This window comes from Cyprinodon tularosa, unplaced genomic scaffold (genome assembly GCF_016077235.1).
Source record: "Cyprinodon tularosa strain WSP-4 unplaced genomic scaffold, ASM1607723v1 ctg74, whole genome shotgun sequence".
Classification (NCBI taxonomy): Eukaryota; Metazoa; Chordata; class Actinopteri; order Cyprinodontiformes; family Cyprinodontidae; genus Cyprinodon; species Cyprinodon tularosa.
Genome location: NW_024039496.1, coordinates 731,467 through 756,320, shown reverse-complemented (window position 1 = coordinate 756,320; position 24,854 = coordinate 731,467). Strand labels below are relative to the sequence as shown.

The 24,854-nt window shown below is 37.4% G+C and overlaps 1 protein-coding gene and 1 long non-coding RNA gene across 2 annotated transcripts in view; one reads left to right on the top strand and one right to left on the bottom strand.

The window, feature by feature from the left end:
• On the top strand, positions 1-23,396 carry LOC119773021. The gene is made up of 3 exons (XR_005279332.1): positions 1-319; positions 20,667-20,778; positions 23,158-23,396. It is a non-coding gene; the product is annotated as an uncharacterized LOC119773021 (long non-coding RNA).
• Positions 18,546-24,854, bottom strand: part of fam172a (family with sequence similarity 172 member A) — a 202,268-nt gene continuing 195,959 nt past the window's right edge. Inside the window, exon 11 of the mRNA XM_038269803.1 lies at positions 18,546-20,800. Coding sequence (XP_038125731.1) covers positions 20,640-20,800 — 161 coding nt within the window. The 3' untranslated portion in view covers positions 18,546-20,639. The remainder of the gene's footprint in view (positions 20,801-24,854) is intronic.

Here is a 24,854-nt window from a genome sequence, read left to right as displayed (position 1 = left end):
TCTCTCCGGAATGCCAGTCACGGGTCCAAACTTTGTGTGTCCCAACCTCCCACATGATGAAATGATCCTTTTAAAAGCGAGCTCAATATGTCTCAATCTGCAATCCTCTCCCTCCTCTACCAAAGCCTTCTGGGGTTGGGGACGCAACACAAAAATAAATACATAAATAGACTGTGTCCATGTAGCCTACGGTATATCTCCAAGTTAAAGCGCACTTTACTGTGGACATTTTTTGGAAGCGCTCAAAGACTCGGCTGGATCAAGACAAGTTCTGTCAACGACGTGTGGATAAAGATTCATGGCAGGAAAAGGGGGAAAGGTAAGGCTAATTTTGACGCGCTCATTCTCTTCCACACACACACCCTCTGTGCATGTGTGTCTGCGCTTTTGATGTGCGTGTGTGTTCCACGGCCTGAAACGAATAGGGAAAGTGTGAGAATATATATATATATATATATATATATATATATATATATATATATATATATATATATATATATATATATATATATATATATATATATATATATATATATATATATATATATATATATATATATATTACTTGTGCAGATGCATGCACTTTTATCTGCACACTCAGTGTGTAACTTTCTGCTTCTGCTGCCAACAGTTGTTTGCATGGATGCTGGGGAAGTAAAACCGCACTATATACCAAGCAGGAAGAGCAGTAAAAGAAAAGGCTTAGGTTTAAAGGGGAAAATTTGAATTGGATGTTTAAGCCAGCGGCTTAAGTGGAACTTCTAACTCATTCTGTCAGAGTAGGAGAGTGTGTCTTAGCCAATATGGAGGAAACAAATGTAGGAGATGATGACGATTGCAGCTGCAGGAGCAAGGGTTTGAGTTCATGCCTGTTGCTTCTACTTCAATAGTAACATCCAGTGAGTCCTGTAGCATCTCATCACCACCATAATCCACTATTACCAAAAGGAATAAACAATGTAAACACACCGGGAGACATTCGGAAAGCAGCAACAAACAAATTGAATGTAATCACTTTGTTCATTTATTAAATTGAGACACGTTTTAATAGACATCCCCAACAGTCTGATTATGTCAACATATGGGAGGGCCGCGAACGCAGCAAGGCCTGGGCTTACATACCTGATAACGCCTGGGCTTTTCAGGCAATATTTACGGCTTTCTCTTTCTAATACGCTCCAGATGGTGTGTGCGTGTGGGCGTGTGTGTGTGTGTGATGTCACCGCAGTCTGCGGACTCCTCGATGTTTCACTCAGCTGCATTTCACTGCAATCAAATGAATAGCCTACCTATAATTTATTGTTGACCCACTTTCATTGAGTTTGGTTTAAACGAACTGCGTACAATAAAACAATATCGACTGACCAAAGTTGTCTGTGCGCATGCGTTATCTGTTTACTTTTAAGGTAAATTAATGTATTCAGAAAGTCATATTAAAATAGGCTCTTCAAATCTTCCCACTTCATGGTGCGATGGATTAATATGTTATATAGACAAAACACACAGGCTGCATTCATGCCTGACCAATCTTTGTTGGTGCCTGCGCGCTTTTTTCAGCAAGTCACTCAAGCAGAATAATGCGTGAAAAGATATAATCCACTGAGCCCACACCCTCTGCAGTCCTCTGCCATATTATCCTCTGACAATGGATTGGCAAGCTTTTCAGCAGGTATCCAAACTCCCCTCTAAATGCAGGCCAAAGACATTTGTTGAAGGTTTGACTAATAGACTCATTCATTTTCTGCAATATTAGATGTCCTATCTATCTATCTATCTATCTATCTATCTATCTATCTATCTATCTATCTATCTATCTATCTATCTATCTATCTATCCATCTATCCATCCATCCATCCATCCATCCATCCATCCATCCGTCCATCCATCCATCCATCCATCCATCCATCCATCCATCCATCCATCCATCCATCCATCCATCCATCCATCCATCTGCTAATTTTGAGCAGTATATATTTCATTATATCTGTGTCATTTGGGTAAATTTCAGAAACTATGTAACTTTCTGGTTTCTAAATTAAATAGGTTGTTGTAAGAATGCTTATATATAATTTTGCTCTTTTGGTTTTTCATGGTATGTCAGAAAGAATAAAAAATGACAGCTGGTTTGTGATTAAGAAGCGAACAATTACTGAAATGATAAAAAGGTTTTGAAAAAGATTCTAAAAAGCTGGTATGTGCAAACCTTTTCTCACAGTTAAGATATGTTATTCATTGGAATTGTCTGCCTCAAGGTTAGGAAGCATGGCTTGCTAGTATTATTTACTTTAGCACGAATGCTTTGCCAAACAACTTTAGGCATACATCATTGAAATAGTTAGGAGATTAATTAATTCAATTCCCCCTTCAAAATGTTGCATTTGAAGAGCAGATATGTTATATTAATCGGGTTTAAGGCATCGGTTTGCTAGAAATTGTGGCTTTAGCATTAGTTTTGTTGCAAAAATAACCCAGAGACAAAAGGTACTGAAATAGCAATAAATATCTTTTTTTTTATCTTAAAATTGGAATGTAAACCCTGTTTCCCAAAACCACAGTTATGATGTGATGTTACAGTCATCTTAATGTGAAAAAGGTCAGCTGGCTAACAGGTTTCTTTTCAGTAATAACAATAGCTAAATTCGTTCAGACCTAAAATATAACTAAAACATGCAGTAAGACTCTAAATTTATTTGACAAAAGCTGGTATAAGAACATTTTCTTTAAAAGCTTTGCTAAAATATCCCATTTACAAAGCTTTCCTGCTGACCTTAACAGCAGTGCTTTCACTAAACTCAATGGATCATAATATTTAAAACTTATAAACATACAAAAAAGTGGATTTAAATAGTTCCCATGACAACCATAGTTATAAGATATTCAATGGCACAGAATACATTAGGGTTACAAAGCTCAGGTTGGTTGCAAGTGCAACTTTATGTTAATGGTATTGCTGAACTGGTTGCAGGTGGAAAAGCATGTGCAGCAGAAAACTTTTAACAAATCTCAACTTCCATAAAGCATTTATGTTCATTCATAATAAAACTCATGACAAACATACCAGCCTTTCTTAAACCTTTACTAAATAAAGCAGAAAGCTAATATTAAACATATGATTTAAATAATTAATACATTTCATCAGTTTATTTGTAATACTCATGTTAATAGTGTATTATAAACCAAAGGGGTAAACAGGAAGATATTTTTATATGCTTCAGTGTGCCGCTCCTGCAGCAGTAAGGTATCCCCTGTAGTCTGTGCCTGTATCGTCCCCTTTCTCTCTCTCTTCCTTTCTGTCTCCAGCTCCTATCCACCTCACAAGAGACGTTGATAAATATGTGTCTTTTTTACATCTTACTCAGCGCCATCCATCAAATCTCTGTGTCCATGTTGCACGTCTTAGCTTGAAGGAAGCAAGAGAAGGAGGCCAGCAGGCGCGCGGAAAACACACTAAAAAGCGACAACAAGGAAGGTGTTGTTTTCAATATACAAACTGAATAATTACCGTGTTCTTGGTGAGAATTATCTGAACTCAGGCCATATGCAGGGCTTTATGCTCTGGGGGAAAAAAATGCACCGGTCAATGGTGTGATTAGTTGGGTAAATAACTTCTTTACGCACGGTGACTAGTGCGTTTTGATTCATGGATGGATCATATATTATAATTTGTGGTTCGGTCAAAGCTTGCACCGTTCTAACCAATAGCGCTGGTTGCAGACTCCTTTGTGGCCACACATACCGCCGCTGTGATTATAGAAGTGCCTCCTCTCCCTTGTTAAAGAAGCAAAGCTCTAATCTAGCTACTGTGTCGCCCCCCCCAAAGCCGGCGTGCGCGCTATAGTTGAAAATGTGCACGCGGGAGGATTGAGTGGGGGTCGGTCTGAGCGAGAGAAGAAGGGAAGGGAATGGTGTAGAGAAAAAAAGAAAGAGAGAGAGAATGCGGGGGGATATAACGGAGTGGCCCTTTCCCTCGTTTGAGTGACACGACCCCTCTCTCCTCTTCAAAGGCCACGCAGAAATAAACGCATCTCATTTGAATTCCGATTTTTTTTTTCTACTAGCTGGTATTTTACAGCCAAGATTTCTCCAATAGGAATGTGTATTTTATTTTCCTCCCCTTCTCTTCATGCAATATATTGAACTGAGTTGGTTCGTGTGGCAGGGTATTCAATAAAGCTACCCATCTCTCCACATGAAACATTCTGCAGCCAGTGTGGTATTTTATCCACCAATCCCATGCACCCCAACCCCATACACACACACACACACACACACACACCACTCCGTCCAAATTCATTTGCATCCGCTGATGATATCAGTAAAGAATTACTGGCACCATATGAGGCGGTCTAGCTGGGGGAGGGTGTGGAGGGGGGAGAAGAGAAGGCTTATTTGGATAAAACTGGACCGCAGAGTGGACACGGCCCTAAAGGTCAGCCGCCCATTCATGTCAAGGTGGCAGGGGGTTGGTTGGTGTGTGGGTGTGTGTGTGTGTGTGTGTTGTGGAAGAGAGAGGGAAAGGGATTCAGTAAAAGAGGCTTATTTGAAGCGGCCGTATAGTTGAGGCAATGAGAATGAAAAGAAGTGGCCCACAAAGCTCGTCATACTTCAAATACGCTCCATCACATCTTCCCTCTATTTCCCCCCCTTTTCCTGACGGTAGGAGGGTTTGGTCATGTAAGCCGCGGGTGTGGATGCCGTGGCGCAGGCCCGCAAAGCGCACAGCACATGTGGACCAGAGGAGGGGAATCACTGAGGTCTAATAGCTGCACACATGCAGAAGAAAAACGGTTGTTTCCAAGGGTTCTAATGACTCCTTTTGATTTTTATGTGGAATGAATTAAAATAAGAAATCCACGTTTACACTAACAGAGATGGAAAACCTCTTTAAGGTGATGCTTCAACACAGATATTACGATGCAAGCCTATGATTTTCTGATTTGTATATATATATATATATATATATATATCTTACTTACTTATATACTATCTTACTTTTTCTGTATCCAAACCCTGCAAGGGGTTAGATGGGGTAGATTCCAAGTGTTTTTTTTTTTTGTTTTTTTTTTTTTTTTTTTTAAGTAAAATCTCACCAATAACCTTGTGGTGATTACATCATTAGAACAAAGCAGAAACCACAATGCAATTACAGAAATTAAAAAAATAAAAATTAAACCCTAAATCAGAATTTTGTCTTTAATATTAGGCTTTTACAACCATTTTATGTATTTATCAGGGCAAGGTCATGTTTATACAGTATAATAGTACAACTTTATGTCGCTGAACGACATAAAGTTGAAATTTAGTTTTAATTATTATTTCTGAACTTTTTTTTTATAAATTTGTGCTGGCAGTCTGAGATCGAATGGTAGTCAGAAATAAATAAGGAATAAATTAAATATTTACACATAAATAAAGGATACAAGGAAGTACAGACTAAAATTTAGAAATCACCTATACTACAAAGTAACTAAAACACTTATTAGCCAAACAAGGTTGATCTTAACATGTTAAAATACATTACAATATACATACATTGATAAACAGACTACATGAGTCAGTTCAGCTTTCTACAATAATTCATTGGGCGTTTGATACACAGCTGATTCCTAGTATTTCCAGTTTCTCGTAGCCTCAGATGGACACTGACACTGAGGATTCTCTCTACCAATGGAGCTTTGATCATTTCAGATATACAGCCATGCCTTGATCGCTGTGATATTTACAGCTCATTCCATGCGTCCATGTATTTACACGATCATTGCTATTATTGTCTCTTATTATTACTATCATTATTAGCTATACTCATAGGGCTGCTTATGCTGAATGTTTCTTTAAAGCACCATAGCTGTTATTGCACCATCATTACCTTTATGACGGGTACAGCAAATAGGAGTGAGCGGTGTTTATATATATGGAGCAAATGAGCTCGGCGAGGATCATAAGAGGGGATTGTGACGTGTGGGTGAAACGCTGATGTTTTTATTTTATTTATTTCTTCTTTAATTGACCAGAACTTACCGATGGCCATCAGTGGAATGACTTGCGAACACTGTGCAAAAAAAAAAAATGCAGCTTTTGATTGGCAAAAAAGAGAGAAGAGATCTTGTCCCTAGATCACCCACTTATATATATATGTATATATATGTATATATATATATATATATATATATATATATATATATATATATATATATATATATATATATATATATATATATATATATATATATATATATATATATATATATATATATATATATATATATATATATATATATGTATATATATTTTTTTCTTTGTGTTCTGTAATTGTATGCGCAGGTTATTACACTTCAGTCTAAGAATTAAAGTGACACACTTTGTGCTGAGACCCATCAGTCTCTTCGGGTCAGGAAAAGACACCATAATTTACATAACAGTCCATCCATGGCCTGAATTTAAAACGTTTAGAGTTTTTCAAAGGTGCTAAACCACATTGTGTTTATTGTTGCGCTCCCACTGTACCCTACGCGTAAAAAGGGAGCCTCCTACTCAGACCCGACCCTAAGAAGTGGGATCGTTTCTACCTCACTTTGCTAGATGGCGCTTTGCGTCGTGGGACCCTCCAAAACAAGAACCTCCCTGCCAGTCTCTCTCTCTCTCCTTTTTTCTCCCTCCACACCGCGCTCTCTGATGCAGGCGCAGCAGAGGATCTTCTCCGTTTTTTTTTTCTTTTCTTTTCTTTTCTTTTTTTTTTTACTAACCAGTAGTTTTCACAGCTCTTACAAACTTTAACATGACTGTAAAGTGCATAATATTACGTTATTTCCTAATGACATTATCCAGTGTTGACACAGATTTGGATTTGTTTTGTTAAGCTGTAAAATGACATTAGTGACAAACAACTAACACGAGTCAGACTTTTAAAAAAAGTTTGCGCATAATCCTTTTGAAAATACTCTCTGAAGAATATTTGCAGTTGTTGAAAATTATTGTTAAGTTAATAAAAAAAACAACGATAACAAGAATAAGGATAAAGAGCATAAGAGCATGGAAAAAAAATTATTTACTGGGGGGTTGAAATAAAACATTTGTAAAAGGGAAAATTATTACAAAAGTTCTTAAATTTTCGCTTATTCTCTCAGTTTTGACACATGGATGGTTGGGAAAAATGTATAATTATATTTTATTTAATTTACAGTCAATAGATTTTTTACTTTTGTTTTGTTTTTATTTTTAAAATGCCTCTCACTTTTTTTCCACAAACATCTGTCTCATCCACTGACCTAGCTGGCCATTATCAATAAATAAACAAAGTGATAATCTCTTCTTTGATGTACTACTGCAGTTACACTTTCACTAAATAGCAACTCGTCGCTGTGTTGACGTTGATGAATGTGTTGGAGCCTTTTACAGCTGTCTTAAAACGCGCTGTGGCCCCGCAGAGCAGCCGCAGACAGATCAGGTGCGGCGCGGGAGCCTTTTTACACGGCGGTCTGTGACAAAAAAGGAAAAAAGAAAAACACACACACTTGGGGAAGAGGAGAGAAAGGGTTTGCTTTATTTCTTTCTCTTCTCTCTTACTTTAATTATTTCTTTCTTTACTTCTTTATTTCTTTCTATCTATCTTTCGCTTTTCTAACTTTCTTACTTTAATTATTTCTTTATTTCCTTTCCTTTTCCGTTTCTCTTTCTCTTTTTTCTTTTTCTATCTCTTTCTTTCCTGTTTTTTTCCATTTCTTTCTTTCTTTCTATGATACTTAATTCTTCCCTTCATTTCTTACTTTAATAATTTCTTTCCTCGTTTATTTCTTGCTTTAATTTTTTTCTTTCTTCCTTCCTCTCCTCCCTTCTTCTTTAAAGATTTTATTCTGCAGTTGAGTTTCGGCAAACAATGCCAGACTCCAAACCTTTAATAGATTATCCTCTTGAAGATGGATTGATTTATTGATCAAAAAAATTACGACATATTGAAAAGTGGATGTTTATTTTAAGAAAGAAGGGTCTGGTAGAATATATATTGGTTTGGAATTATTGTTATTGTGTATATATATATATATATTGTTCATGGAAAGGCTTCGTTTCTTACACAAAGAAGAGAGAACTGCAGTCATATTCGAGATGATAGGGATTACCCTTTTTCCAGTGCCACGTTTTTATTTTGCATAAACAGTCTATCTACGAAAGATTGCAGAGAAAACAACTTTTATCAACTGTTCTGATCAGATCTCTCATTAATAGATGAAGGGAGTTCATGTAGACTGAGAGAAACGGATCTTACCTCCTAGAGTTAGCAGAACAGTCGCATGCAAGGTTTCACTTTTGATTAAGCTGTATTATCAGATTGTTTTTGACCCCCCCTCCCACCAGCGCGCGCACACACGCACACACACGCTCCATTTATTACAGTCATCCCCACCCCCCAGCTGTAACCTGGGTGGTTTGGCACAGCAGGTTTGCTTGTATACAGTATGAGAGGGGGCCTCTCCACCTGCAGCCTCCCCCTGTCAGGTATCAGCTCAGCCCCTGCTAGAGCCCACATCTCCCCCTCCTTCTGCTGTCCGCATGAGTTATCTTATAACAGATTATTATTATTTTTCTCAAATAATGCGCAGGATTCTGCCATACATTTTGAGTGTTTGGGGAGAGAAAGGGGTTTTCTTTTTCTTTCTGGTATTTGTTTTCCTCGACTTAACAAGCCATCATTCCACAAATGTATATACAGAGAATTGGAAATGGCTCGCAGATCCCGCAGGCAAAAGGCTGGGTTGGGAGTTCAATTAAGGTAGAATAATGCATGGGGATAAAGCATAAGATGACCTCGATTGAAATTGATCAGAAGGCACTGTAACAGAAAAAAAAAAAGGGGTGGGGGGTATTTTCTTTGTTTTGACTTCCTATATTATCTCCAACTGATCCAGCCTCTTTTCAGGCCACAGTGCTGAGCCTGTCAAAGGCTGCAAGACCGGAAATAGAACTTGGACGGACATCAAAATACCATAAAGCTTTAAATTAAACTAATATTCCCTTTACAGCATTCAAATTTAGAAGTTGGAGGAAAAATCACGCAATATTTTACATAAACTGACTTAAAGATGATCATTTTGTTATTTAAGACATTTTGTATATGGTTTACAGTATGAAATAATCATGAAATGTCATTGGTTGAAATCATTTAAGGAGAATACGCGTTTTATTGCTCAGTTTTCTGGTAAGAAATGGTTGAAAATACACATTTTGGTTTGGAGTCCTGCTGTGCAGTTTGCAAATACCTCGGGCTGGTTTTGCAGCTTACTGTCATGACTTTTTTTTTTTTTTTGAATAATATTACAGACTGAATATAAAGATATAGACTAACTCATTTTTGACATTTTGACATTTATTTATTCATTTTTGACAATTATTCTTTCCTTAATCGAATTTGCCAAATTTAAGCTGTTGGATTTTGGAGCTTTTAAGCGGCCATTTTGGATCCAATCCCCTTAGAATGACAGAGAATAAGAAAGGTTTGTCATAAATTCTTAAGTAGAAAACAGCATTTTCCACATCCATGGTGGGGATTTTAACGAATTAAGATATCTCCCTGCTCGGCTGCGATAATAACAGTAAAAAAAAAAAGAAGGTATGGGATTGAGGCGCAGGCTTGTTATAATAACTTGCTGTCAGTATAGTTAGCAGAGCTCTGATATGGACGGTGGCTGCAGAGCCTCATCTCATGGGGTTTTAATTAACAAGCTGTCTCAAAGCTGTAGAGCTCCATCAAACAGCCTCTCTCTTCCCCCTTTCCAACCTTCTCTCTCTTTTTTTTCCCAACTGTAAATCCCCACCCACCCCCCCGTCTGTGCTTTAGGCTCTTCCTCCAACTTTTTTTCACCCCCTAAATCAACTTGTGACCAAACCATCCACCAGCTGATGGAGTGCTACTGCACTCAGACGATCTACAGAATGTGCAACTGCTTGTTGTCGGCTCTATTTGCGCGCACAGATGCGCACTTGGCGCAGCAGACGTCCACCTACTGGATGTATTCTGTCGTGTTTGACTTGGAGCCTGAACGGCGGCATGGAGAAATGTCGCTATCTTTAGCAGCTCTCCTGATAGAGGGATGGATTGTATGGTCTGCAGGTCTTCAGTCTGCTCGACAAATGTTAGATGCGTCCCCTCCTAACCTGCAAAACATGCTCTTGAGAATAAGTGGGCAAATTCAAACTACAAGAGTTTTGTTAAACCGAGCACAAACATATTTGATGCCGAAGGCAATGCAGGTTTATTTGCATAAAACATTTAAACAACAAGACAAATCAAAGTGCTTCAAACGATGAGTAATCACACAACAAGTTCATTACAGAGGCATAACAAAGTAAAGAGAAGCTGGACTACCAGGATAATTACATTTGTTTTGGTGGCATGTTTAATGTTAAACTCTTTGCATCATGCAGTTTATATAAAAATTTTAATATTAGCATTACATTTATAATTTTATACATTGTGTTTTACTTCTGCTTCTCTTACCTGACTGCATTATCTTTTACTAAAAGGCTATGTTGAAACTTTGAAGCATAATAAGGAATGTGCAGACTATAAGATGTCAAGAAATTTGATGAAGGTAGGAGGGAAGTGTTAGGGATACAATTCTTCTTTTTCTTTCCCAGCTAGGTTTACAGAGGCAGCAATGGACCTCCAACCTGCTCCTCTCAGCTTACCTCAGAGACACAGAGCTTGAGCTGCGGTCTCAGCGAATATTTGTCTTCCCCCTCTCCCCCAGCTTGCAGTAAACTTGCTGGGCTCCCACTGTGGTCAAAGCGAGGAGGGGGTAATTTGATAGCCGGGCAAGGTCAAGACGGTGTGCTGTCCATGGTGCTGCAGCAGGGGCTGGACGTTATCATCAAATTAGACGGGACAAGTTTCAAATCGATGCCACCCTTGGACGTCTGGAGACCGACAGCAGTCGGAGTTAAAGTCCTAACAAGTCCCCCCTGACAGGTCAACACCTCAGCACAAACACACACCTCTGAAGCTGCAGCCCCGCAGGTCAGCAGAGCTGTGTTGGCGAGATAAGCGCCAATCCTACTGAAGGCACTGAGTGAAATATAGCTGGAGGTCTGCTGTTATTCTGCAGGCGGTGTATGGGGACCCGACATTATGGGAAGAGATGGAGCAGAGATACTTCCTCCTCCTGTAATCAAAGTTCTAATTTATTGATCTTTCTTTCTTTCTTTCTTTCTTTCTTTCTTTCTTTCTTTCTTTCTTTCTTTCTTTCTTTCTTTCTTTCTTTCTTTCTTTCTTTCTTTCTTTCTTTCTTTCTTTCTTTCTTTCTTTCTTTCTTTCTTTCTAAGAGGTTTAACAATGGTAATGAGATAAACATACCACTACACTGTTAACAGTATTCTGTTGTGTTAACTCTGTTCAATTACAATATGAAATCAATATAACCCCTTATCTAAACTTTCAGTAAGTCTTATTATTATTATTATTGTTATTATTTTTTATATATAGACTGAACTTAGAAATGAGGTATTACAAGCAAACATAAAACTTACTTTTACCAAGTTACTGGGAAGGGTCATTCTGAAATGCCTAATTACATTAAAGGAGAGCTTGAGTATTTTTTTTAGTTTGTAGAGATATTGATGTAGAGAGATCGAATCTAATTTTTTTCTACTCATGTTCCGAATTTATAGTTACTTGATAGAATTTTTAAAATGAATGTTATATTTTGTCAACTTTTTCATCGACTTTTTGAACTAATTTAAATACTTAAACAATATTTTAGTCTCTGTGTGAAAATTAGACTTTGAAACGACCTGCTATAGAAACTAGAAGAGAAATAAACTCATTTTTGTCAGAAAAACCCCCAGAAAGGTTTATTTGCTTAGAAGAAACTCAAAAAGAATATTTCTACAAGGTTAAAAAAAAGTAGTTGTGTGATTTTCAGATTTTTATAAACTAATTAGAGATCCGTTTCTTTTTAGGAAAGGTTTTTCCTCGACAACTGCTTGTAATTTAAACTTTATGCACTACTTTATAACTGATCCTTTTACATGTTAGTTGACACGAATAAACTTTGTAGGCGATATTTTGATGTTAAATTGACTACTTCTCAATAAATAGTATTTGTTTTTCTTTTTTTTTCTGCACATCGAATTTTACCCCAGCTGCTTTTAAAAATGTCAAAGTCATTCAAACTTCTAATGTTTTGCCCAGACTCATTGAACAGTTAATGGCTAAAAATTCATGCATCTCTTGACAGTTTTTGAACCACAAAATTGAAAAGTTCAACAAGATCTGAGAGTGCATTGTGAGTGGATGATGCCATTAGTAAAATAAGGGATTTATGACAGATCAGAAGTGTGTTCGAGTTGAGAGAGGAGGGGAGGATCTCGAAGAGGGCACTGATTAGAGATGCTGCCAATCTGTCACGCCCTGACAGCTTTAGCTGCGGGGATAAACAGCAATAAAGTGGAGTTGGCCGCTCGTTAACTTCACACACAGAAAGCCTCGCCACTGGAGGAGCAGGTAAATTCACTCATCTCCTCCTATCATCGCCTCTGTTCCTGTCCTTCTTTTCCTCCATCAAACTCTCCCCTGCTGACTCAGGTAGCAAACAACAATGAGGAAGAAACAGAAAAAAAGCCATTCAAACCCAAGAAGGGGGAAGAAACGTTGTATTTTTGAGCGACTGATAAAGAAGTTCAATAGAGAGGAGGAGATGAGGCACCATAGGAGCAGAATCCAAACAGGCTGCAAGCCACCTTTAATAATAACTATATTAACCACGCAGATTGGAAATGAACTCGGCTCCACTTGAAGAACCATGAAATACACATGAAGAAACATCCACCTGCCAAAGCCCTCCACCTAGCGCCTCCCTCCCCTCAGCCTGGGCTGTCTGTCATGGTGTGGCCCCGGCTAATTTGAGTTCATTGGATGGCAATAACTTCATTTAGAGCTCCAGCTCTTTTTGGGGGCTGGATGTAATGAGGATGCAGGCAGGGCGCTGCCAGTGAAAGGCCGCTCCCTCAGTAATAATAACTCGCGGATCTTCTTCTACTTTACCCCACGCGCCGCCCGTGTTTATCCTCGGAGGGCTGCGTGCACATGATGAAACTCATCTATAATGTGTGATTTAATATCGCCTCGCGCTCCTTCCTTTCTGAGATTTAAACCCAAAAGAGAGAAGATGGCGCGTGCGTGCGAGCGCGCGGAACATCAGTTGCTTTCAGAAACTGATTGTTTTTGTAGTTTTCATTGGGTTTTTCATGTTGTTGCCTAGTAAAAGCAATATATATATATATATATATATATATATATATATATATATATATATATATATATATATATATATATATATATATATATATATATATATATATATATATATATATATATATATATATATATATATATATAACGCCATCCAACATTATCCAACATGCCTAAATCCATAGAGTTGAGCAACATTTTATCATCGTAGGTTCATTTATATCTTTCATTCTCACTTAAATTTTTAAATACAGGCCTTCAATCAGCCGGTAAAAGTTAATATTGTATCTAAATAAACGAATTATTTCGACATACTTTGATATAATAAGCTAAAAAAAAAATATTACCGTGGTAAGAATTTAGCAATCTGTTGGAAATTATTTGAATTATTATTATTTCTGGGTTTTTTTCTCCCTCCGATTTGAAGGAAGGCCTTTTTCTTCCCTCCATCTGATCGATAACTGCTCATCTAATAAGATATTTACTCAGGGAGAGTTATGCTTAATGGATTTGTTATCACAACTAGTTTTTCGATGCTATTAGGTGTATAAAAAATATCCTCAAATAAACTTCGACCTTTGATTTTATTACGAAAAGTAAGGAGTAAGCCTATAAGTGACCGGCTAATATTTACTGATCAGAAAAAAAAAAAAAGAAAAAAAAAAAAAAAAGAAAAAAAACGTATGATTTTATTTTTTATTCAAAGAAAAACTTCCAACAATGTTTTACTGACCGCTGGTTTAATTGACTACGTTACCTTGTTTTTATATAGTTTGTTTTACCACATCATAATCATATTAAGCTTTTTTTCATAGCCAGTTTTTTTTTTTTTTATCGGGAAGGTAAAACGTTAAACGATTACAAATTTACTTTAATTAATTTTTCATAAAAACAATTAGATATTTCGACAAAAATCTGAAAAAAAGTATTCTTGTTGTTTGCAGACTATATTATAGTGAGATTTTTATCCAACCGTTTTATTTTAAATTAATTGAGTTAAGCACATCGTTTTTTATTATTATTATTTATTTTATTTTTTTTTGAAGATGATTAAATTAGGTGACTGGAACACATCAATAGGAAAATTCTGTCTGTAACTTTTTACAAAAGTACGTCCTTTATATTATTTTGTATATTTTATTATTTATATATAAAGTTTAAGCAATAAATGATGCAGATTGATATGCGTCGGGAAAAAGGCCCCGATAAGAGGCCAACAAACCCCCTCCTGCCAAAATGACAAGTTTTCCCCTAATGGACATCCAAGGCCTTTTCAAATTGACGCCACCAAGCTTTTTCTCCTTACATCTTCTCCCTTCATCCCTACATGACTTCACTTGGATAATCAGAGGAATTAAACTTAAAAAAAAAAAAAAAAAGACAGTGTCCTTTCTTGAAATGGTTTGCGTTTCCCTGTCGGCATGTATTTGGCTGGGTCTTTAGGCCAGCAGAGTATCAGAGGAGGTGTAATTGAAGGGGCGGTGAGGGGATAGAGTAGCGGTTGGCCTGAAAGCCACTATTAAAGCCAAATGGAGTGAACACCATAAAAAGGGCCCCTGCCAACAGCTGTCCCATAGTCCAGCTTTATATGCCAGGGTAGTCAGGCCTAATACACCCAAGTCAGTATGAATATTATGACACTTTTTTACAGTATACTTCTTGATTATGAAAAAAGGTGCTTAGTAAAACTAATTTTCCTTAAAATCACTGAGAACAGTAAATGATTCTTATATAGTTTAACTGTGCTTACCTCCACAAAAAAAAGAAAGAAAGAAATGAAATGCAGACAGCAGGTGATCCTATCTGCACACCAAGCCCAGTGTTAGATTTCACAAGTTCTCCTTTATCTGGGATAATGTTTTACATAATTTAACAAGCCCAATGGCATTAAGAAAACAGGCAAACACCTTCCACATCTTTAGGAATTTCACGATTCATCTAAAGGGTCAGGACCCCACCAGGTGCACTTTCCTTCCAATGCAAAATTAAGACCTTTCCTCTCCAAAATGCTGATTGTTCCCCCCACCCCCTGCCCAAAAGGGCTGTTTTAGACTCAGTCCTCGTTAGAATAGCGATGCAGAGAGGGCGACTGAAGAGGAGTTGTTTCCACTGGATTAAATGGTTTCTCTCCAAGTCAATGAATATGTAATGATGTCTAACGAAACCTGTGACCAAGCTCAGATCTGTCCTGTGCTTATACACATGCAGAGGCTCTTATATAAAAGAGTCCTTGGAGCAGAGAAAAGAGGACAGAAGAGAGATGCAAATCTGGAATGCAACTTTAAATTTGAGCCCGACATTCTCTGCAGTCAATAGTGATCCAGAGAAAAGACTGTAGGAGAGTGCCTTCTTCTTGTTGTTGGGGAGTTTTTCGTTAAACTCTTTGAAAATATTGTTTCTGATAGGCAGTCATGCCAATAATGTAATTGAACTGAGCAGATTATAGATGAAGCAGGGGAGGGGGAGGAAAGAGAAAAGAAAGTGGGTTCTTCCATACTGTGATTGTTAAAGATATTTTTTTTCCTTTAGTATACCCGATAAAACATTGATTGTTGCAGATAGTTGACCCGTAAAATTCGGAGGTTAGTTTTCTGCTCTGAGCTGAGCATATAATTATGCAAATAGCGATCTGACAGTGATCCGCAGAAGGAGTGTGTGTGTGTTTGAGAAGCGGGGGTGTCAGAGGGGTGGCATTCCAACTTTGCTTAAAGCCTGGTTCCTTTTGGAGAGAGTTCATCCTTTGCAGGGGCAGCGCGGACATCAGAGTGGCCAGGGGCAAGCAAGCGTGACAACATCTCTCTTGAAGCAAAAATTGAAATATCAACCTTTGAAAGCAGGACTATTTCTTTCTTTGGCATGGTGCTCTCCACCCGTGTCCAACCAAGTGGACAAACACACCAAACTTTCTTTAAAACAACAAGTCATCTGGATTGTAGGTCTGTTTCTTTTAAATGTACAGGGAAAAAAGAGCATAAAATTTAACAACAAAAGTGAAAATAGTAATTACCAATTAATACAAAATATGGCTTCTTGGGTTTTTATGGCCATCCTATCATGTTTGTCAAAAGTTCAGTTGGTGTTAGTCGTTTCATTGGTTCTTAGGTTCTAAATATGAATCCATAACATGGTCTGTTCTCTGTAAATTTCGTGACCCCGGCACATTAACACTTTAAATTCTCCAATTTTGCAGCTAGAAGAATAAATAACACTTTACAGAAATGATCACCGGTTGAAATGTATGTTTATAATGCAAGGATCATTTAAATGGTATCTCTTTGTAAAATCTTAGATGTTCTAAGAAGATATATATTTTCTTTTTGGTTTACTATAACCACTTTGATATCAACCAATCATAATAAGGCAAGCTATTTTTAATTAATTCCAGAGTTTTCTTTTAATAAATTACTCTTGAATACAGTACTTCTTGCTTTGGGGGAACCCCTTTTATTCTTGTCTGTTTATTTTCACACCCATTTTAAAAAGCCATCTACATTTTGTTTTTGGAACACCTCGATTAAAAAGTAAGACCACTAGAGTTCACTTGTGATTTGAGTCTAAAGAGTTGAAACCTGCAATAAGGACATGTGCTTTAGTAAAGTGAGGAAGACGTGGCCTGAAAGTGGGAGAAGAAATCTGAGCAGTCGGATGTAACATGACCTGTGTCACTATATGCAAAAGCAACAAACTGCTCAATGGAAAAGAGCTTTTCATATGGATTTCTCTTAGAAAGTCTCTAAACTGTTTTTCTTTTTTTTTGGTAAGTTAAATTTTAAAGTCTGGGGTTTTAAAACTCCTTATAAGCTTTGGTAGATCAAAACCTCTATCTCTGTGGCGGGAACCGTGTCAAAATGAAATCAAATCGCAAACTGATTTAACGTTCTTCTTTTTGCTCGTTTGATCATACTAAATAAAAAATACAAACTCCAATTTAGCAAAGGTTTTACGGCATCATTTGTTTTCACATGGCGAAACTGATCGGGTCATTAAACGCCCCCTCAATAAATCTTTAGAAATCTTTTTCCATTTACCCTCCTGAACGACAAGTGGAACCAGGCGAGCACCGCCTGCACAGTGTTAGGTCGACGGATCAAAGAGGGGCATCCAATCAAGAAACTGATCTTTCCCTCTGTCCTAAAATAAAATAAAAAATCTAAAAACTGGTTCTGAACTTGTGTAAGATACATCTAACTACTAATGCATCCTTTAAAGCAGCTTTGTTGTGCTGTGTTTAAGGTTTAATTAACCAACCTGCTTTCTGTCTAAAGCAATGATGTGGTGGCTTCATAAATCCTTACCTCCAGTCAGCTCCCATCAACGCCAGGAGATAAACAGCTCAGACAGTGAGAAATGTTATGTTTTCTAGCAGGAATTAATGAGTAGTTACCTTAATACCAGTTTGCAATCTGTCAGGTGTGGCTATTTTACAGTTTATATCAGAGGTTGTGAAAAACAAGTGTAAGGTACCACCCACCCTCTTTACAGTTTAGTTTTTTTTTTAAGAGTGAGGATGTTTCATTTGATTTGACAATGACATCTGCTGCACTTTAAAAATGAATTTTTGAGGATATTAGATAATAGCTGTTAAAAGGTTTTTTTAAACTGTTGTATGCAAAAGTGATGTTAAATGATGTTTGAATAGAACAGCGTTTGCTATGTTTTTAAAAGCAAATTCATCCAAAACATTTTGATTAGAATTCGTCTAAAAATCTTTATGTGATAATCCGAAATAATCTGTGTGGTGTGCAACCAACAGGAAAAAGGAAGACAGATGTTTTAATATTGGTTATAAAATCAATACATTTAATGCAAATACTATAATTATGTGCACTTTAATTAGGTTAAAAATGGTCAAACATTTTGGATGAGAAAAATTCTAGAATTAAAGTTTGTGTCCAGCCTTAACCAGAATAACAAAAAATCAGTAGCAAGCTGAGCTTCTTAACTCCAAGGCAGGTGTTAAACACCTCAGTTTAGCTCTGGTTACCAGGGATAAATGACTGCATTCCATCTTGTTAGAGTAGATTAAAAAAGTTTCACCAATTCACAATCATTTTGCTTTGAAACCAATTTAGGTTAGGCACTATTGCTAAACTTAATTTCCTCTGAACAACCAGTAAAGACTGGGCTAGCAGTATGTTAAGACCACAGCGATGAGCTCTGAAAGTAGAGTTTGTAATTAAACACAAAGTACTGTGGTAAGCTGAATGGTTTTACCTGAGGAAGCCAACAAAGCTTACAATATCCACATTCGTTAATATATATTAAACAAAAAGTAAAGCAATAAGAAAAATAACCAGAAACTACCTTGAAAATAAAGATGCATAGTTCCTTTTATTTCCTTTTGCTTTAATTGGTCAATTACAGAATAATAAAATCATCTAAAGAAATGTGATTACTGCACTAGAGAGATGTTAAAACAATTTTTACAATTTTACATAAACATGAATCAACTCAGACCGAGGGGTGGAAAAAAATTAACAATATAAAGAAAAATCCATGCATTTGCCATAGGCTTGGAGATTTTAAGATAAAATAATTAGAACAAATAACGTTCTGCAGAAAATAAAATATTCTTCAAAAGCAATTTATTTGCAGACTGTGCTTTGGATCTTTAGTTCTTTTCATATATATGGCTTGTAGGATATTAAAAAAACAGCGAGGAGAGTCTTGTTTACTCCTAAGGCAACAATATACAAATTCTGGAGTGAGAAATTAACTGATCATAGCTGAAAAGCACAAAGGCGAGGTGTGGTATCTTGAAATGAGACCCGTCAAATATCAAATAATAAGCCCAACTTCTTAGCTGAAACCTGGAGAGATCTAAATCAAATTAAAAGGAAATTAGGCTCGCATCCACCAGGCACACTTGTCTCATTACAGCAGAAAGATAATCCACAAACGCCTTAAACCACAGACGGAGCAGGAGAGGCAGCGTTTGACAGTGGGGAAAGTTTCACAATACAGCAAAAGAAAAAAGAAAAAAATGAGGGAAGTATATGTTTGAGAATGCAACTAAGGTATCCTAAGATTCAGTTTCAAGTTTGAGTTTTTACTAATGTCAAGACACATTAGAAATGTATTCCATTAAGCCTTGAGTGGTTTATAAAACACAGAGGCTTTATGAAAAAAATCTTTAACATGTTTGTGTCATACAGTCAGATTATGGGAGCCGAGCAGGAAGCTGAGTTTGACAGGTCCAAGTACACACAAAGAGTACTTGAGTGGAAAGGGAAGGAAAAAAAGAGAAGATATGTTACAATTCTTCAACTTCTAAGGAAATATCATTCTGGCTCAGAATAATATTGAAGTCTAGGATTTCCTGACATGTGTAAGGCGATATATTGGGCTTTTATGAGTGTTGTGGGCTGACTTTTGGCTCCCGTTAAAATGAGATATCACTCAAACCCCATTTCTACGCCCAACTTTAAGTGATTTTTAAATAAGCTTGGTGTCTTGATTTCTTTCTCCTCCTTCATATTCAGAACAGGTTGTTTTTGTTTTATTTGTTTCACCAAATTCAATAATTCCCAGAGATCCATTTTGGGGGATATCACATGAGGAAATTAAGAAAAAAGTAAACTTTGGAGAAAAAAAACATCTGCTTGATTCTTGAAATATGACATACAAGATATGGTAGGTATTACTGTGTGAGAACAAATTCTGTTTAAGCTTTAGAAACAAAAGAATAATCTTATTAAAGAAGTAGTTTGAAAAGATCAAGGCAAACACATAAAAAAAATCAAGTTTAAAATCTGAAAATAGACAGAAAAACTTTTTTTTAAAAAGATATAGACGTCATAGATGTTTTCCAATTTTAAAAACTGGTAAATGACGGTACCCTCCTACAGCAAGAAACAATATTAGCAGGATGGAAATGGTGGTAGACTTTAGGAGATTTCAGTTGAACTTGCAGGTTAAATTAGCACAGGCTTTAGGAGTAAGGAAGGAAAGAAGACACAGAGGGAGAGAGCGACTGAGCAGGGCGGATGGGAGGACGGGGGGGCATTAGCTCACTTCAGGCTGATGTCAGGACAATTAGAGGTGCACCACCGTGCATTGTGCACAGCGCCTGTCAGCCTTAATCTCTGCTGCTGCAGCCCGCACCCGCAGCCGGGCCACAGCCCACGGGAAGCGCTAACACTCAGCTCCATATTGCTTTGACAGTTGCACTCATCTAGAAGTAATGCAAAACGTTATTGTGGTGTATACATGGTGACCCCCGTACTCCTGTCTCAAACAACAAGGTAACTGCATGAGCTGGGTGGTGCTGGAAGGGAGACTGGGGAGGTTGCAGGGGAAGAGTGGAGAGAAAAACAAAAATTAGAGCAAAGGGCAACATTTCTGCACTCTCGTTTCTGATGCACCTTTTAGAATCTACTGCTGAGTCAATGCTGGGTTTCTACAAATCTTGGTGTTTGTTTTTAAGGGAGCCGCTGCGTGTTGTGACAGCATGGGCGTTCTCTTCTGCCTCCTCCTCCTCCTTCGCACTCAAGGCTTCATTGAAGAACTTGAAGATGGATTCAAAACTCATCCAGGAGGTCAGTTCATGCCTCTCTGTACCTGCAGTATAGAAAAAGACATAATACAAAATGTTAGTATTATCCTTCTAATAAAATTAAAATACATTTATACATCTTTCTATACCATAACTTTGGAACATAAAGGAAAATGAGCAAACGAAGGTCATGCTTTCTAAAAAGTATCATACCTATTTAGATGTGTGAACTTTGCTGCTTTACAACAGCAAACACCAGTGCATCTTATTGATATTATTTGTGACAAAGCAGCACAAAGAAGCTTACGGGGTTTTTAGGAAGACAGAAAATTTTACATGGTTTTTTTACATGGCTTTCTTACCCATGAAAATCTAGAAACTGCAACTTGCCTTTGCATTCAGCCTTTCAGGATCAATCACGTGCAGAACTACCTAAATATCCATGCATCACCAGTCTTTTGGAGTATGTCTAGCAGGTACAGACATTGTTGACCCATTACTGGTGCAAAATAGTCTAAGTGGACCGGGATAATTTTAAAGCCTTGAGAAAAAACATGCCTAACGACCTAACACATACATATGATTTGACCAAACCGTTTTTACTGTAGCTTTGGCTTTATTTTTAGAGTTGATATGTTAGTAAAGCTGACAAAAACACAGGGGACCAGAATTTGGTAAACCAAAAGCAACCTTGCATAAGTTTGCTATGTCCCTGACTTAGTTTGGGGCACACTACAAACATGACTTCTTGTGCCGAAACTAAAAATATCAAGCTTTTGCAAATCTCTGTCAACAAGCCTTATTAAATGAGATGGTAAGTCTTTTCAAGTCCCACAATCCACATGCAAAACTAAGGCCATATTCGTGAGAGCAACGGCAGCCTCTGACCCATTAGTCCAGTGGGACGGCTTAGAAGTGTTATCCAAGTGGATACCCGATAATCAACACCGCTGCACGTCGGAGGAGATGGAAAGTGGTCCTTCCATCAAAACCGAAGATATGCACAATGGGCTCACTAAGAGAAACCAGTGGAGCGAAAGTCATTCATCTGAGGGGCTGATTGAGGAAAGTCAAGACAAGCTGTAGAGGGATAACTAGCCTGCATATCAGGTGGTCTGGCAGTACCTGGAAGGGAAGGTTAACAGTGCTGGGTTTCCTCCTGACCTCCCCCAGGTTAGTAAGTTCCCAAGTTTGGGGTCAAACTGGAACTTGAAATTTGGTACACACGCCTCAGGTTTCTTTGGGTAAGGGTACTTTAGGCCAGATATTTACTTCAATACCTTGTAAACTTAGTGACAGACATCCTGCTAAAGATTCCAATGCAGCATAGATGATAAGACCAGAGCATGCTTTCAGTTCCTGCGCAAGGTCATTAAAGGTGCAGTGCTAATAGACAATTGATTGTTGGCGCAGCCACTGGTTAGCAGCTCAGCTGATAAGCAACATAACTGTTACTTGACCTGTTGAGATGCCTCCAAGATCCCAAGAGAGATAGAGCAGGTTTGCATCATTAGGAAGCTAAACATTCTAACAATTAAAGGGCAGAAAATATATCTTTTGGCAGGTACAGACTGTGAATTTTTGCTTTTTTCATAAAAACTCAGCTTGTGTAAGGATAAAAATACAAAACATACCTCAAGAAGAACTTAAAGAAAACAAACTGCCAATAGAGAAGGGTGGATAAACAGAACCATTTTGTTAGAGTGGAAAAATTAGTAGATATAGCTGCACCCCATTACTTCAGCTTCTCTCTCCCTACTTTGATCCTTCCATCATTCTCCTGTGTACATTGTATCAGCTATAAAAATCTAGACAACAAGGCTGCAGGGATACAATTAGGGGGTACCTTAAAGGCTCTCTCACTATAGACAGGCCTCTGATTACCGTGGTACTGACCCCGTGTTTATTAGATTGAACCCGGCTTGGACACATCAATGGAGACTGCATACATGCATGTGTGCGAGTGTTTGCGTGTGCGACTGTAAGACCTGGGGCGACTGTGAGGTTCTAGGCAGATAATGGATTTATATTTAGTTCCTGCAGGTGTGTTTTGTGTTTGTGTAGTTTGTGTGTAGGAGCATGTACATGGGGAGGGGGGGTTCTGATCTCTCTGAGATAAGGGACTGCCCTGCAAGTTATATAGCAAGCAGATGGTAGTCAGTGCCTAGGGTCAAATTTACTGGCCCAGCAATCATGGTAGTCAATAACCCAGCTCTCTTGGTGACTCTGCTACCTGTGTAGAGCTCATCACAACAACTATGCCTGGGAACAAGAGACACAGCCCTCTCACACCTCTAATCTATCATTTATATCCAATTTGAAGCAATGTTATCTTTTTTTCACCTCTTATTTTTCTTCTCTCTTGTTTTCCTCTCACAGTTGTTTTTACTTCTGTTTTGTCCTTTTTTTCTGTCTTATGCAGATCAGCGCAGTAGCACTTGCTCATTCTCCCTGAACTGACGGTGAACTCCCCCGGCACGCAGCCAGCCTCTCCGCCCTATCCCACCACGTTCGAGGGTCACCATGGGGGTGTCTCTTTGCTAATATGCAGATGAGCTGCTGCCCCTCCAATGACTCGGATGCTAAACTCCACCTCCCTCTAAAGGGTGGAGGATCGAGATCAAGTCTTCTCTCTTCAATAAAACTTTTATACAAACAAAAGTTTTCTCCCATGGACTTTCCCAAATCGCATCCACTGATTTTCATAGCTTAAGGACAACATACACGATGTGCATACTGAAACAGAATTAAAACAATTACAAAGTACCTCGACAATAAAGTTCAATGAGGTATCAACGGACCATAACTGGTATAAAGTGAGTAGCCAAAAAAAGAAGGATAATAATATAACTCAATCTATGTTTCTAGGTGTAATCAAAAATGTAATGGGTTGAGTATTTATCACGTATTATAATATAACAGCCAAATATTTTGTTATTTAACAGACTTTATATCTCATACCTCACAGAACTTCAAGACAGAGGGTGTATTTTTTTTTTACTTTATTGCAATGTTTATAGTTTATACATGCAAACATATATATCACTAGAAATATAGGCAACCAAGAACACAGAAAAAAAGTACTGGTGAAAGTAGAGTTTTAGTTGTGATTGTTAATCTAAAAGATTAATTTATTTATGGTAACTGAATGAAGGAAAATCAATACAATGGCTGAGATGTTTATCTAATTATAAATTATAATTGTGTATATATATATATATATATATATATATATATATATATATATATATATATATATATATATATATAAATATATATATATGTATAATTTTTTTTTGTTTGTTTTGTTTTTTTTATGTTTAACACCAAATACAATTTAAACTTTACTCCTATAGTCATTTAAAAAAGTAATAATATATATGAAGTAAGAAGTTTTTGGAGAATAGTTTTTGCCCCTTTTTGTGACCTTGTCTTTTTGCCGTTTGTTGTATATGTTCATAATATGTTGTGAGAAAACGGAAATAAAAATATTACTCAAAAAAAGTCATAAAAGAAACTTAAAAAATGACATGAGAACCTGTCTGTTTTATAACAAGTCCAGATTACAGTATATAATTAAATAGTTCCAACTGATGACAATAACTTGTAAGACTTTAAAAAATGCTTTACAACATGTGTATTTTCAGGAGTACATTATGACACCACATTTGTATCTATCTATCTACCTATCCATCCATCCATCCATCCATCCATCCATCCATCCATCCATCCATCCATCCATCCATCCATCCATCCATCCATCCATCCATCCATCCATCCATCCATCCATCCATCCATCCAATCATGCAACAGAAGACAGACGTGTACGAAGGGGTAAGTAACAAAAATGAGCTAAATCAAAAAGGAAACTGGACATAAAAAGTTAAAATATCAATAATCAGAATGTATTTGTAAGTCTTGCTGGTTTCCATAAAAAAACAAATCTTACAATATTAACAGATGATCAAAAACTGTGACATCGCATTCACAACACTGTGGATAATTTTGCTTGAGAGGCAGGAATTATGTGGTGCAGAAACACGCTCTGTGGTCAGATCTCCCTCATGTTCTCTGTACCGAGGTCACGACACAGTTTGGATGGCCAGGCTGCCCAGCGGC